Source organism: Typopeltis vanoorti, chromosome 8 (assembly GCF_054136105.1).
Source record: "Typopeltis vanoorti isolate ZY-2024b chromosome 8, IOZ_Tvanoo_1.0, whole genome shotgun sequence".
Lineage (NCBI taxonomy): Eukaryota > Metazoa > Arthropoda > Arachnida > Uropygi > Thelyphonidae > Typopeltis > Typopeltis vanoorti.
In genome coordinates this window covers 126,203,316-126,219,840 of record NC_143556.1, presented here as the reverse complement: position 1 = coordinate 126,219,840, position 16,525 = coordinate 126,203,316, and the positions used below count along the sequence as shown (strand labels likewise).

At 36.4% G+C, this 16,525-nt stretch overlaps 1 protein-coding gene across 1 annotated transcript in view; it reads left to right on the top strand.

Annotated features, from left to right (window-relative positions):
• Window positions 1-16,525, top strand: part of LOC150104336 (uncharacterized) — a 232,070-nt gene that overhangs the window by 192,303 nt on the left and 23,242 nt on the right. The window contains exon 4 of the mRNA XM_090396301.1: window positions 12,153-12,296. Within this exon, the coding sequence (XP_090252427.1) occupies window positions 12,153-12,296 (144 nt within the window). The remainder of the gene's footprint in view (window positions 1-12,152; window positions 12,297-16,525) is intronic.

Here is a 16,525-nt window from a genome sequence, read left to right as displayed (position 1 = left end):
ACGTGCGAAAGGATGTTCAAAAAGGTGTGGCCCGTCTGATCGTTTCGTGATAGTGATGGGACGTGTAACAAGAATCTTGAAAATTCTTTATGCCAGGGAGGGTTTGTCCAAACGTTAATCCTCTCTCATAGATGGCCAGTCCGTCATACTCGCCTGATTAGTGAAGGTGCAACGTAATTCGCGGCTCTACTTCACCAAATGCTTTACAGGTGTGTGGTTTGCGTTGCTGGTTGTCACGGATGATTATTTTCAATTCTTCGTAATGCCTTCCTACTGACATAAACCCTGTCGAACTATCTGAACAGCTGATTAATAGTTTCTCAGACCATCCTTATGTTTCTTGGTATAGAGGTTATTCTCACATGTCTATTATCTGTTGATTTTCAGTGATTCAGCATTTTACTAATGTCACTAATGGGATAGGCTGCTGATGTGGCATTCTGTGATACACACCTCTTTCAAAATCTGTTGTTTTTTTTTCGTACACAAAAACAAATACTATGTTGCAAAAATTAGTCTTTTTTTTTTTTTTTTTTTTGAAGTAGCGAGGAGTAAACTCGGCCATCACGCAATGGAAGAGGCCCTCACCCAGCTGTGGGGAAGATACAAGCTGAATCATCACATATCCCTGCGTAGAAATAATATAACCAACATCTCCGTAGACTCATCGGCCGAATGAATAGCATCTACTGCCTGCGAGCTTAAATCCCACTATGCCGTGAATGTATGTTGTAGATGATTGAGGTTAGGAAAAGTTCCGTGTTGGTCTCCAGAGCAGGGATTCCTGATTATTTAATCCTAAGCTTGGGTTACCATCCTGGCTCTAATGAAGCCTAAAATGCTTTTCTAATCATTGACTGGATTGAACGCAGGTATATCCAACAAAAGGACACTTCCGACTGCGCCACAGAAACGTAATTGATGAAGCTACTGAGATCTGTTTGCGACAAGTCAACTAATTGAACTGTCGTGTTGTTTCCGTGTGCATCGATGATACAGCTTAGCGACGCCGTCTCTCTCTCTCCGCAAACGCGTGGATCAAAATGTTTGACGTAGAGTACGTTTATCCTGTCGTGGACATGCTGGGCATCACGGATTGGAGGACTGTTCGCAATATAAGTTGCTCTATCATTTACAAATCTCGGAACATCGATATTTTATGCTGATTTTAACGATAAACAATCTATCATAGATAGATTGTTATTCGTTAAAGTATAAAATAGAAATCTGCTTAAACTATAAGTTTAAGCGGAATTATACTTATCATAAATGACCGAAGAAAATCGTTTCAGTGATATTCGTCATTTCCTTAGTATTTCCTTTCAAAAATTTAAGTTGTATTTCATTAAATCAGCAGAAGAATTGAATACGTTTTTATAGAACGACCAAGTCACTGTTTTAAGTAGCATCGGAATATAATTTTGATTATAAATGCCCGAATGCATTACTAAACTGATATTTTCTTCTCGGCAGTATTATTCAGCGATCGACGGCATTTAAGTAAACTGGCGAAGAGAATCGCTTAAGCTAAGAACTTTGGCAGGGTCATAGAGTATTCAACTACCGATACGACAATTCGCTGTTCAAGAAACACTTGCTCGAAGATTTATTTTAGAAAGAATGTCGTTCTTCACATTTCGATGCTTTATTTCCCAATAAGATTACTACCTGAACTGAAGATGGATGTGCCTTATTCCGCGAGGACTCGTCCAGAGCATCTCCACGGAGGTTTGATGGCGATAATAAATCATGGAAGATCACCAGACTGACTCGTGATACACAGAGTGTTCTAAATTATCGTAAAAATTCAAGAAAATATCTAGGCTAGGTGCATTTCCAGTTTAAATAAATATTTGTATTTGTCCATACTGAAGTTATGGCACTACGGCTAACTATTTTTAAAATTCGGCATCTGTACCGAATGACCACGTTCAGAATTCGGTGGTCATTTCGAGCTTTTTTTTTTTTTTTTTAATTCAAGCAGCTGTAATAAATTGCGATTCACACAATCGTCGATCAGTACCTCATATGGAGAAATCATTGGCTGAGAATAAAAATTTCCCTCTGAAATTATACAAATCCCCTAATAACATAATACCAGCAGAGTAGCGGTTTTATGTGCACCAATTTGCTGTTTGTTCGGTACCTGGTTCGCTTATTTATTTTAGAGGAGGAAGAAGGCAAAATAGTCGAATAGACAGTTGCAATTGGTAGCTCTCATTCGATCCAAAATTTTCATGGACTTATGTTGCTAATTAAGAAACGAAGATATCCTGAGTTGGACCAAAATCATTTCAACGATGGATTTGTAGAGACATCTGCGGAGGTAATCCTCCCCCCCCCCCCCCACACACACACACCGAGAAGGGGATGTGGCATCTTTCTCTGCATTTTAAGCTGACTGGGCTAAATTTCTCTAGAGAATTAGGTAAAATAAGCGTATTCCAAATTCAGTCAACCTTAGCCGAACGATAGAACAAAGAGGCAAGAAAGGACAACATTTTGTTGGCAAATTTTCTCTATTTTCAAAGTGTTCTAATTCCTTCATCAGCGTCTTGAAATTTGACTACCTAAATCTAACTGCTTACCTCTGCTTAAGAATCGATAGCACTCAACGCGGAACCTGCGTCGTTATTACAGAAGGGCCCAATTTGGGTCCTCATGTTTCCTTCACTAAGAGTAGCAGTGACTGTATATGCAGTAAGGCAGCGACTCGCGACTAACCGTTCAGAATAGGAGTATAACTTGAGAAATTTGTAGCTAATCTAATTCTGAACACTTTAATAATAATAATGGTCTCTTTCGGAAATAACTTCAAACAGCTGTTGTTCCATATTCGTGATGTTATATGAATATAAACGTTCAGACTCAGGATAATAAAATAAAATAATAGCCCTACACACGAGAAGTCGACATTACAAATAAGTCATTTAATTGCATATTTTATGTAGCTGTTGCGTATGCTAATACATAGAATTCTTACAGAAATAATTAAAAAAAAAACGTTACTTCAGGTTTAGGGATTCCTAAAGAGCTTAGCTATTAACATCCCACTCTTTTTCATTGCAAGTTTCATGATATACGGCATTTACATTACTGCTACAAATACGCAGTGACAAATACACATTTCTTGAAAATTCAATACACTCTTACCTAGGAGAGGGTGGTTCCGTTCAGAATCAACAAGACATTTTATTTAGGTACTTCACCGAATATGGTTTTTAGTACATGGTATAAATTGGCCAATAAAAAATTTGCATAAGCAAATGTGATATAAGTAAATCGTACGAATAATTAAATCTTCTATAAGTTAAATTTTTACAACTTTATACAGAAAAATAATAAGGCTCCAGGAGTGGACTCCATACTGGCGGAGCTCCTGAAGAATGGTGGGGACGTCCTGCTGGAGCAGCTGCACCGGCTCATCTTGATGATCTGGCGAGAAGAACGGCTGCCAGACGAGAGGAAGGAGTCGCTGATCACCCCAGTATTTAAGAAAGGAGATAAGACTCAATGCGGCAACTATAGGGGCATCTCACTGCTGTCGACTGGCTACAAGGTGCTGTCTAACATCATGCTGATGCGCCTCACACCATACACAGAAGAGTGCCTTGGTGACTACCAGACGGGCTTCAGGAAGAACCGTTCTACAATAGACCAACTCTTCACGCTGCGCCAAGTTTTTGAAAAGTGCTGGGAATATAACCGGAAAGTTCATAATATTTTCATAGACTTTTCTAAAGCCTATGACTTCATGATACGCCCAAAAATATGGCAGGTGTTAGAAGAGCTGGGAATTCTTCGAAAACTCCGAAAAATCGCGCAGGTGTGCGTAGCTGGTTCGGGAGCAAGAGTGAAAGTAGAAGGTGACCTTTCGGACTCGTTTCAAGTAGACCGGTGTGAAGCAGGGTGAAGGGCTTTCTCCGATTCTCTTCAATCTAGTGTTGGAAAAAGTAATTAGGAACACACAGCAAGTGGCAGGTGGAGTCAACATGGGGGTGTAAGTTAGGATTCTTGGCTACGCTGATGACCTGAACGTTATGGTGCATCAACGGGACGAGGCGATGGCATTGGTTACTGCTATTGGAGAAGCTGCAGAAGAAGTTGGCCTGAAAATAAATGCCGAGAAGACAAAATACCTTTTTATGAGTCGCCATGCTGCTCAAGATACAGAGGGAGCTGCACAGTTTGAGAGGGTGAAGGTATTTAGGTACTTGGATCCTTTCGTGACTGAAGACAAAGTTGAGGCTGATGTCCAGAGTCGGGTAAATGCTGCGAATGTGGCCTATTATCAGGTGCGTCCCCCTTTCGCCTCGCGCTTGCTGTCTTGAACTACAAAGGTGGGACTATACAAGACTTTGATCAGGCCTGTTCTCCTCTACGGTGCTGAAGCGTGGACTCTCATGGCGAGACAAGCCGATCACCTGAGAGTATTCGAGAACAAGATGCTACGACGTATCTATGGAGGGGGGGATCCATGGCAGACGGAGTCTGGAGGAGGCGGTCCAATGCTGCCATACACGCTTTATACAACTCGGCAGACGTCTTGATGGAGCTGAGAGCCCGGCGTCTTCAGTGGCTGGGGCACCTGTACCGTATGGGCCCCGAAAGGACTGTGAGACAAGCGTGGGAGGCCCGACCCCGATCAGAGAGGTCGCCAGGGAGACCGAGAAAGAGATGGGCGGATCAGGAGAAGGAAGACCTGCAGGTTGTCGGGCTGGAGACCAGAACGTGGCGGACAGTCGCAGAGGACCGTGCTCAGTGGCGACATGTGGTGCTTGAGGCGAAAAGTCCCCCCCCCCCGGCTGATAGCGCCTGGCTAACGTAATGTAAAATGTATGTATAAGTTAAATTATTCTCATCCGTCTAGGACGGGTTGAGTCTTCTCCTAATGAGGGTTTACTGGTGTGTTAATGCAGCCGGTTCGCCACTCGTCTGCTGCATCCCCTAAGGGCGAGATTCATGACTGTATCCGTGTGTGTTCAAGGGGCCGGTTTGCTTTCTTGCGGGATGAAAAACCCCAGATAAACTGGCGGAAAAGAATCTGCTGTCCACGCCCAAGATCCGCTAACTTGGCTATGGCTGAGGAAGATTCTTGAGCTCCTCATGTCGTCGACAGAATCGAACATAGTTAAATTATTAAAAGACGAAAAATAGTCAACTAACAGATCTGCAAAAGGAGAGTTTATAGCTTATTAGTTTTATACTTGCGTGACTTCGCTTCCTTCTTGATTTTGGTTTATCAGTAAATTGAACTAGTCGTTTATAAGTTCAACAGATGACGCCCCGAATGTCGGTTTCATAAATCGTCATTTCTTATTTCTTTTGGAGGGAGGACGTTCTGATTGTAATGGATATAATCATCACCTTTGCTTATGCATACATTTCTTTCCAATTTGATATCTTCTAGAGAATTCTTAACTTAAGTTATGTTTTGCTACTTTTCATGAAATAATGTATTGCCAAAGGAATTTTGAGGGAAAAAAATATACATGCACCCCAGAGAAATTGCCAAAAATTAACACGTTAATTCCACAGTGTGGGTAAAACAAATAGCATTGCACATTCCCAATACACATGACATCCACGAAAGGTTTACGAGTTTCTCAGCTTACAAAATTTACGTCAGTATATAAATTTTCCATGGAAGTTGTTTACATCAGTATATGAGTAGATTATTCAAGTTAAACTTTCAAAACTTCGTCATGCATAATTTCTGGAATCCGCCTAAAGTAACAAGACCTTCGTGCGAGAAAATGGTGTTGTCCACCACACAGCAATAAAAAAGTGGAGATTGATGTTGCTGTCAATCTCTTGAAATATAAAGTTTCGAAGCCTGACGTGTGGAACGTGTTTGAAGGGTCGTTACTGGGGTCTGGCGATTCCGAATACAGTACGTGGAATTCTAGACGTATATTGGTTTCGAATGCGCCATTCCAGAAGAGAACTTCTGAAAACGCATTATTTCTTCTTTGCTGCACATGTGGCTTGTACTTTCATACGTTTGCATAGCTGTAAAAGTCACCTTTTTTGTATTGCACTACAGTGTTTATGATGTAATGCGCACTGTTGTGATCAGGATAATTTCTACGGGTTATTCAGCAAAATGTTAACAGAATTGCTTTTAATGTTACATCTAATTTTTGACTCTTATTGGCAATACAAGAGTATCTTGATGTATATTTTTAGTTTGTTCTCTTCCCCATAAGCGAAAGAATAATTTAAAAATCTTCAGGGTTAATATCAAATTCAATCAAAATAGTGAAAGCATAACTCATCTAAGTCATATGAAAAAAAAAAATGAACATTTCTCTTTATCATGCTGTTATTTCTGACAACTCTTTTTTTAGAAAACGGGAGCTAATTTTGATGCATCTTTAACAAGTGTGGAAGAAAAAAAAAATTAAAATTTAGATAAGATTTCAGGTGGGGAGTTGGACAAACATTTTCGCTACTCCAGTAATTAGTGGATGAATAGAAAATACATAATTATCCATTTAACACATTGGTCAGATACCAACGAGATGCTAATATCCAAAATTTAAATGACTAATGAGGAATGATGGAGGGTTATTTCTGTATTACTACTAAAATTATATCGAAAAATAAAAATTTCCGAAAGGGGATCCTCATTAATATCAAAAGAATATTAATGGTCTTCTCTGCATTTTTCCAATTTCCATTTTTAGAATTTTTCCGATATAGCTTGAAAATTAAAATCAAGCTGGCATTTTATTTAATAAGATAATGACTTTATCATCCTTATTTCTACTGCTCACACGTCAACATTGGTAGCGTAACACCAAAATTAACGACTGTTCTCCTCCCAGCGGCTGAATTCGCGATCTATACAAATCGCTTCCTCCTGTATCATCATCTTCTCAGAGAAATTGCGAACCAATTTGCACATCCGATTGCCTTTTGGCCTGAAAACAGGTTAGGAACGCAGTTTGCTGACGATTTCCTTCTTCCCTCCCCACATTAGGTCTTACCTTTGCACATCCTTTTCCTGAACTTATGCAGTGATAGCCCTTGCAACATGACAGTGTGCATTACCTTGTAGATATTCAAGTGAATCGTTTCCATAGACATTCTAGTATAGTATAGGTAAGGGGTGTTCAGCTCGTCGATATCTTGTGTATTCCTCCTTGATTACAAATTTAATTAAAACTGAAAACATAATATTTTATTTATCATGATTTTGTATTATTTTTAATTCGCTTTAAGTGTATTGCTATTGTATATTTATTTTTCGTTAAAATTATCAAATCAGTAATTTTCTTATAAGTCCAGGTAAATGAATTAATTTGGATCAGTGGAAGTCAAACAGCGAGCCGAGTGAATATGATTGCAAGCAAAGTTAAAAACTCGATTGTAGCTTAAATATTATATATTCCAAAGCCCATCACATCGATTTTTTACTTAGGTTAAGTCCCATGTGAATATTGTAAAACAATAAACTTTGTTTGTCTCGGTATAGTTTGTATTAGATGTTTTTGTAAATAACTCTTTTGAAGCTAACTGTATATACTGCTTTAATAAGAATATGTTAGAGTGTTAAAAACAAAGGCAATGTTTTTGTAGCCGAAGCTGTACATGGCGGCATTAGAAAGATTGTTATTAAAACGTGTATGTATGAGAAAGGCTTGCAGGCTCTAAGTGTAAACATCTCCGAAGTCAGTCAGAAAGAGTTCAAACAACTTTCCGATGGCCGGCAACTTACAATCAAAAGAAAGCGGAGGAGAACAAAAGGCGTGACGAACTTGAAACTTAAGATGAAAGACTCATCCGATTCTTTGGGGGCTGCCAAACTTCACGCGAGGTCTCAGAGGAGGCCTAATAAAAAGGGACTGAAGCAAGCAGAAGGGGTCCCGGTTCCAGAATTGCTGTCAGAGAGGATGCCACCTGGTTCAGAGTCGCCGTTAGAGAGACTTCCCGGATCCACGTTGCTTGAAAGAGGAGGTTCCCGCTTCCAGAAAGGAGCTTTTCGGTTCGAGACGTGGCTAGAGAGACTACTTCTAGGCCGCAGACAAGGTTTCAAATTGCCGAAAGGAAGAGTTCCAATTGCCGGAGAAAAGTTTCCAGGCCAGGTTAATGTCATACATTTACCAGTGTGTTGCGTTTTCATTACAATTTGATGAATCAAACGACTTCACTGATATTGCTCAGTTAATGGTATTTATTCGCATGGTATTATAAGATTATTCAAGTAAAGAAGAACTTTTGAAAATTATACTATTATTGGGAAGGACTAGGGGTGAAGACATTTTTTCGGCATTTGATGAATTTGTGAAACAACACAAACTTCCGCTTTTTAAACTTGTGTCTATTACTACGGATGGTGCTCCTGCAATGATAGGTAATAAATCAGGCTTCATTTCATTATGTAAAAACGATGACAAATATCCAGATTTTTTAACGTACCACTGTATTATTCACCAACAACTACTGTGTAGTAAAAGATTAAACACAAAAGATGTTTTGGATATTACATATAAAATTGTAAATTCTGTTCGAGGAAAAGCCCTGCAACGGCGGTTATTTAAATTACAGGCAGATGATGATAGGGAACTTCTGTTGTAAAATAATGTTCGCTGGCTCAGCAGAAGTCAATTTTTAGAAAGATTTCTTGTATTAATTAACGATATAAAATTTTTTCTTGATGAAAAAGGAGATATTTATCCACAATTGAGTGATATAAGATGGTTGTTACACTTATCATTTTTAGTAGATTTCTGTACGAAATTAAGCAATTTAAATTTAGAGTTACAAGGTAGAGATAACAATTTAATTGACGTGTTAAGTTCAATAAAAACTTTCCAACAATATTTACTTTTGTTAAAGAAAAATATAAATGACCGCGAATTTAGACATCTCCCATATTTATTAAACCTTTTTGAACAAAATCAAGAAATGCTAAGCTGTGATTTAAAAGAATTTATTCTTGAAATAGAATTAAATTCAAGATTTAAAGATTTTAATAAAACTGAAATGATTGCATCTTTTATCAATAATCCATTTCAAGAAAACTTGAACATCAGAGAAATTTCAAATAAAATTAGTGAGCTGTTTGATATAAACCAAGCTGAAGTAGAACTTGAGATAATAAACATTCAGAATAGTTTACATTTAAAATCAATAAACAATGAAGTCATTTGGAAGTATGAACATGAAAAATTCCCAATATTAACTGATATTGCGCCAAAAATTCTGTCGTGTTTCGGATCGACATACTTGTCAGAATCCGCTTTTTCAAATATGAACGCCATAAAAAAAAATTAAGAAACCAAATTACAAATGATCGTTTGGATGATTGGCCACTTCATATCAACTTGACTATGAAAATATCGCGAGGTCCAAACAATGCCAAATTTCACATTAACTTTTATTTTTTTTTAATCAACCAGCATTTCCTGTAACTTGTGAGTTTGTAATCAATCTGTTGTTTTTTCTAACTTTGGTTTTCCAAAATAGAGAAATAAATATTTTATTCCAATATATATATATATTTTTTGATGTTGTTGTTGTATTAAAATAATTAAAAGTGATAAATCAATTTTTTAAATACACCAATAAAAGTTTAGTTAGTTGCGTTTTTTTTTTAGTTGTTTATTTGTACGTAATCAGATATCAGGTTTGGGGAACGTGATCTATATAAGAGTAGATCGCCGAATAAATTTTATTTTATTTACTCTCTTATATATTATTATAATCCTTATAATAATATATAAGAGAGTAGGTCGCCGAATAACTTTTTGTAGAAAAGTAGCTCGCGTAGTAAAAAAGTTGAACATCACCGGTATAGGTAATGTAACATAATTTTCAGCATTCATTTCAAGGATCCCCTGAAAAGTGCTCCAAGAAAGAAGCGTTGAGGGTGAAGTTTGACTGGTGGCGATAGCAATTCCATGAGAATTGTGTACGAAGCTGTAGACAGTGTTTCCAGTTGAAACAGGTCACTGATGCATGAAGGAAAGAACGCTTTCCTTTTCGTTCAGTTTATGCAGTATGCCTTGCTATATTTTGGACTTGTTTCCACTATCACACTTCCATCTTCTGAAACTACGTCAGCCACAGCTGATCGCGGATTCTTTCATTCTACTGTGCACGAACTGAGTGACTAATATAGTAACGTATGATAAAACTTCGCTGGAAGGTCAACCCAAAAAATCATTTCCAATTTCTAGCGTGCATCACCATTAAAGTAATTCAATTGGCACTCCCTTTCCTTTATACCTCATTCAGAATTACGGCCCAATCAACTAAGACTATGAGAACAATATATTCTATCTGCTAATTGCGAATGTTCTAGCTGGTTCTCTTGTTTTTCAGGAGATAAAACTGCCTACCTCCGTATGAGACCAGCTAACTCACCTTTCGTTGAAATGCCCTTATAAAGGTTCTTCGCGTCCTACACGGGATTTGAATCCAGGTCTTTCCAGTGAAAAGAGTATCGTTGATACCGACTAAGTTACGGAAGCTCTCAGAACTTTCGGAGTGGGCTTTTATTTTTTTTTAATAAAAAATAAAAGCCCAATGAGACAGCAAAAGAATGAATTTCGAAAATTAATCAAAAAAATTAAGTCGATTATTGTTTTCCCATTAACTCCATAGTACTGTTTCGATTATGTCTCTTGTGACATGTTAGCTGCAAACCGCTTGTTATCTTGGTTCTGTCAGCAAACAAATTCAGTGAAGTATTGCAATCAAAAATGGTCATGCATTTTGTGGTACGTAAAATGAGGAAACATGAACAGAAATAAAATGAAGTGAACATTATTGAATATCGCCTGACTAATTTTTAATAAGGGCATTTTGTTGTCATTTCAAAAATTCAGCACAGATTCTAAAACTGAACAAATTAGCAAATGTACAAATAACTTATGAACTATCTCCGTATGTTAACTTGCCCTACGTTTCATTTATGGAAATGAAATGAATTCTGGACCAGCTTTCGAATTTTAAGATAGAAGATGCCGTTAATGACACTTACTCTAAAAATGTTCCTGAATTTCATATCACTTTCCGCAAGAACTGGAGAATTTGAACAACGGCCTTGCGCCTTCTCAACGCATTTACGCCCTCTCATGCAGAAGCTTCGGTCTCATACAGGGCTACGTTCCATTTCCATTGGGAATTCCGCAAACGCATCGCATTCGGACGATAGGTAATAAATCGCCTAAAGGAATGTTGCAAGATATTACATTTTAACCATCGCTGATGTAGGAAATGGGAGTAGATGGCACAACTTGCAAATGGAAGGAAGGAAAGGAGACTTTCTCTCACATTAAATATTCTTCCGTTTATCCAAGGTGTCTACCAGTTGGGCTAATATTTCCTACTAAGGGATGCACTTGCATTCCTCTCTTTAGAGCTCTTCAAGACAGTAATGGGCCATTAATTGAGGATTTATGACGTTGAAAGAAGCGCCACTGCGTTTTTACTAACCGTGTTATCGGCGAAGGCACACGGGCTTGAAAATTTTTCGCATAAAGCTACCATTATGCTTGTGAGGGAACGAACAGTCATGAAATGGCAAACTAAAATCTAACGGGCAATTTACTTTTAGACCGAATTAACGTCTCTGGGATCAATTCAGAATTCTCAGTGACTTGCAGGCTGATAAGATCGAGATCTTTAGGTTGAACTCGAATCTTCACCCGGGAAGTTTGAATTTTGTTCAAATGAGTCCTATTTTTCGAATACCATTTGGAGCGGAGGATTGTCATCAACACTCATTTTCTTAAAAAAATGAAATATTAATTTTTTTAATTTAAGTAATCAGTTTTAAGCTGGGTGAATTTATGGTTTCTTTGAAAGTCATTCTCCTGTTGTCTGCAATATTACTTGTTTTAATACATCGAGTGAAATTATGCAAATGAAGGACTTTCTAGTTGTTTTATTCACTAAGTAATCCTGTATAACTGGAAAAAATCTTGTTAATGTTTTAGTGAATAAGAAAAAACTACTGACGTTTCACAAAATATGATTAAGTGATCATATCGCTTAATGGTATTCTGTCTTCATTTTCTCAACTTGTTCTATTTATTTGCAGTCGCCTTTTCCAAACAACGTTAAATTATTTATGTTCAATTAAATTGTACTTCATGATTTCAAGTTTCATACTAAGATAGTTTCTATTTTCCTTCCAGCGGCCAAACTCGGGGATACTTGTGAATATACAGACTCATGTGCCTTCCATGATGCCAACGCAATATGCCACCCAGAAGGCAACTGTCGTTGCGGCGATGGTTACAAAAAGGAGAATCAACAAATATATGTTACTTGTGTTCCAGGTATTATGATCAGAACTTACTATCTGATTGAATATAACAAAGTAATCGTATAAGTCGTTTGCGATCTTTTTTTTCATTTTTTTTTTCAATTCAAGTATTATAATAATTGTTTGATTAATTCTATATTTAAGAAATTGATGATCAATAAAATATCTTTACCTTTTAAAATTGTTTAAGACAGTCTTAATTCTTTCCTTATGAAATGTTCTGTATCCCGAAATTTTTTCACGTATATCATGTATGTGGATTTGCGTAACATGCTATTCCAGAACATCTCGTCCCCTATGTTTTTCAAATTACTGCTTTCAGTATAATAACTTCGATATTTGGGAATCAGAAGTTACTTTCTTAATCTGTTTTAAGATACTTGAACCTTATATTACATGATTTACCCCCCCCTCCACCATTTTTTACTGGATATGGATAGCTAAACGGAATTTTCCGTTTTTGAAATCAGTTTGATTGCCATTATATTTCATTGCGGTTCTTTCCAAAGAAGTCCAACGTAGATTTGTTAGGTTGAGATGATTAGAAACCATTATATTTCGTAAAGAAAAGCTTTAGTTTATGAATATGACCATTTAGATAATAATTAAATTTATCCAAAATGTATTTAAATCAAATGAAGCAATTATGATACAAAAGTCAAGCTACTCAAACTGAATTTGCAAATTACTTATGATTATAAATATATATAGGAAGCGAACAATTGAGAAGTGTATGGTATCCCTACCCACCCCCACAATTCGCTCATTTGGAGAAACTTGGGAAATATTACGTACATAGCAGGAAGATTTCAAATTGCAGAGTTTTTATTCGTTTCCATCGCATTAAATCAGAACAATTTTTAGCAGCAGTTATTTAGCTACCAGCAGATTACTTGAATGAGCTCGTAAAGTTTCCTTAGAGAATATCCAAATGGGAAAATATTCGCTACACAAACGAGCTTCCCAAAGAACTGTAAGAAGATGACAATAAACCACTGAGATCAAAGGTTGAAGTTAACTTTGAAACAGAATAAATGGGCTGCTTAGTTCAATTTGTGAATTCTTTCAAATAAATAGTTATGAAATTCCTTTTCACAAACTTACAATTTGTGTTTCAAATGCAACTTAATGATATTAATATAGCAGTTTTAATGTGATAAGTTTATTTCTGCTCCAGAAGATGTTCTTCGTAGCTTTTTTTTTCAAAAAAAAAAATAAAAAAATAGCTCCTCTATTTTATTTATTTGGTTCTTTAAATTTTTGTAAAATGAGCAATTTTACTAATTTCTTCAAAAAGATGCGCGATGAGAGAGATTTTTAGAAATATATATTTTTTTTTAAAAAGAAGGCATATTTTAAAATAAATACCATATGGTTGATATTTCTTTACTGATGATAACATTGAAAAGTACTGCAGCAAAGCAACAATTGTGATAAACGGGTAGAACTATTGTTCACAAAATAAAGAATCCCAACATCGCATTAAATTATAACTACCAAAATCAATAAGCGTTGAATATTTCATTATGAGAGAATGCAATGTTCTGGTCCAAACTTTAATGGCACTATTCTAGCCCCCAAAGTAAAATGTTAAGTGATAGAAATCCCTGAAACATTTAAACATAATAAACAAACGATGGAATAATGCTTAATCAAAACTGAAATATAATATTTAAGTCTTTAAAAATGGAAGATTACTAATGCGACAATCCGAATCTTCGAAGTCAACGACAAGAACAATCCTGTTGGAGTCCTCAACTTTCAAGTGCAATTTCCTCACACTTGTTTCAAGAACTAGAAAAATAAAAGCAGCGCATACAGCACTGCATGTGAATACAAGATTAGCAAAGTGTTTAGAACTTATTTAAAATATCTTTTTTTATTGAACCAAAGTGTTCAATAAAAAAAAAGATCTTTTAAATAGGATCTAGAATGATAGTTAAATCTCGGTGGGTTTCATTAACAGTTCTCGATGTTGGTTATAAAATATGTATAAAGTGAAGCTCTGTGTAGTATCAATTTTTTTTTGTGGGGGAAAGGTACGATATCACATGCATCTAGTGATCCTTAACGAACAATTAGACTGCGACTGATAGAAAACATGAAATTATAATTTTATGGTTTATCAGTTTTACAGAGTATTTCATGCGAGTGGAACACTTCGATAATGCTCTATTTTTGCATCTAACATTAGCTAAAAATGTCCTTCTGATACACAAACTTGAAGGAAAAAACGGCATGTTTTTCTTCCTTCTTTCTTTGAATGAAAACGTCCTAAACTTCTCCTCTTTCCATTCGTCATTTACGTCATATTGTACTTTTACAAGGACTGACAAATGATGATGAATTATTAGGCAGTTCAGCATGCACTGTAAGGAAGTGACAGCCGCATCTCTAGAAGACTGCTGAATATTTATTACACTTCGCCCAACTGAAGACGATAGCAGTTTCAGAACCCTCCTCTCGTTATATTTTTTCTTAGGTTGGTAATGGGAGTAAGGAGTAATGATGGGTGACTGCAGCTACAGAGGTTCATCGTCAAACATAATTCGGAGTGCTTTTCATCTTCACAATACCATATTTAAGTGACATTTAATGGTTCTGTTAATCTAGACGGGATCTCGTTAGCAGACAGAATCTGCAGAGCAGATTTCCTTCGTAATGAATGGTTTTGCGCTTACAAAATCAAGCGACGTTCTTGTTCCTGACATTTTAAACAGACCGAATTAGTTACGCTGCGAAACTTCTAGACCCAATCATACTAAAAGGGATTTCCGTTTTATTGAAAAGATGCAGCTGTTTAATGCCATTCTATGATTAGTCTGAAAGAATGATTACAGAAATCCGTCCCAGAGCATGTATTTGTTAACTACGAATAGATTACCGTTGAATAGTGAATCAAAAGATAGGGCAGTTATGTTTTGATTAGGATTACCAAGAGGAAGCTAAGGCAGTTGGCAGTTTGTAGGATGACATCCCTTGCCTCCCCGCCCCCCGTGTGAGTCAATTTTATTTGCACAGCCCTTAAAGTATGTCTAGCATCCTTGAAGGGATTTAAATGTTTTCACTCGGCTGGCAATTGTAGCGTTAGCGCTGCCTCTTGTTAGTCAAAACTGAGTTTAAGAAAAATTACTGTTGTTCTTCGATCCCTGAATAAAGATATTTTAAAGATAAAAGTTCACCCATAAAATAATATTATTATAGTAAACTGAGGCGTTTAGCACAACATGAAACCATTTTAGAGGAGGAAAACCGGCTTACACAATTTGAGTTTAGTATGAGTCTATAATTTTGAATTTCATTCCTATTGTTTTATTTGTACCTATTTGATTCTTCTGAAACAAAGCAGAAGAACTAATTTTCTCGGCTCTTTCATGTAGAAAGCCAGCTTCATTAAGCTTAAGAGCTACACGTTTTTAATCTCTTATGTTAACTTAGTTCAGTTCTCAAGTATCAAATTAGCGTGGGAAAGCGATCATCTTTGGGCTATGAGAAGCGATTCATTATTATTTTAAGCTGTCAAGTGTGGCAAAAATAGCATTAAATTTACTCCCAGATTCGATTTTAATTAGGCGTACAATTATCCCTTCTGGGCATCAGGTAACTGAGACCTGTTAATTAGGAAAGCAGGAATTTTTGTTTCTGAAATGCCAACCAGCAGAGGTTTGGGTATTTGAGCAATGGAGTTTGAATTGTTTTGAAACAATGTAAGTAGAAGACGAATCAAGGTATCTTCGAGTATAATTAAAAAATAAGATAACTGGAAGGAAATTTGAGAAAAACGTTTAATCAGATACAACTTGTAGCTGATTAAACTGTCTTAATATTCAATATAATCTCTCAAATGCAGCATTTCATGGAAACTGGAATTGCTGATGCCCCGCGAATCACAGAGTTAAGACTATGTTACGTCAAAGCCTTGACTCCCAGCTATTATTGAAAGGTTGAATTATACTTAAATATATTTTCCCTCATAGCATTTCCGAACAAAAAGTATCAAAATCTTAAACGATATGCGTACGACTGTCAGTTCACAAGAAAGGACAATAGAAAAAAAATGGTTTAATTTTAGGGCATACACTCAGTAATAATTATCGAAATTTAATGCTGCGAGAGTCATAAAGAATGATGTCGGAAATCAGAAGTATTTGGCATGTCTCATTATCATTCCGCTTTTTTTTTTCTTGTCAATTCTGAAATTATTTCTTTTTTTTTCATTATTATAAAGAATTTCATAGTTTT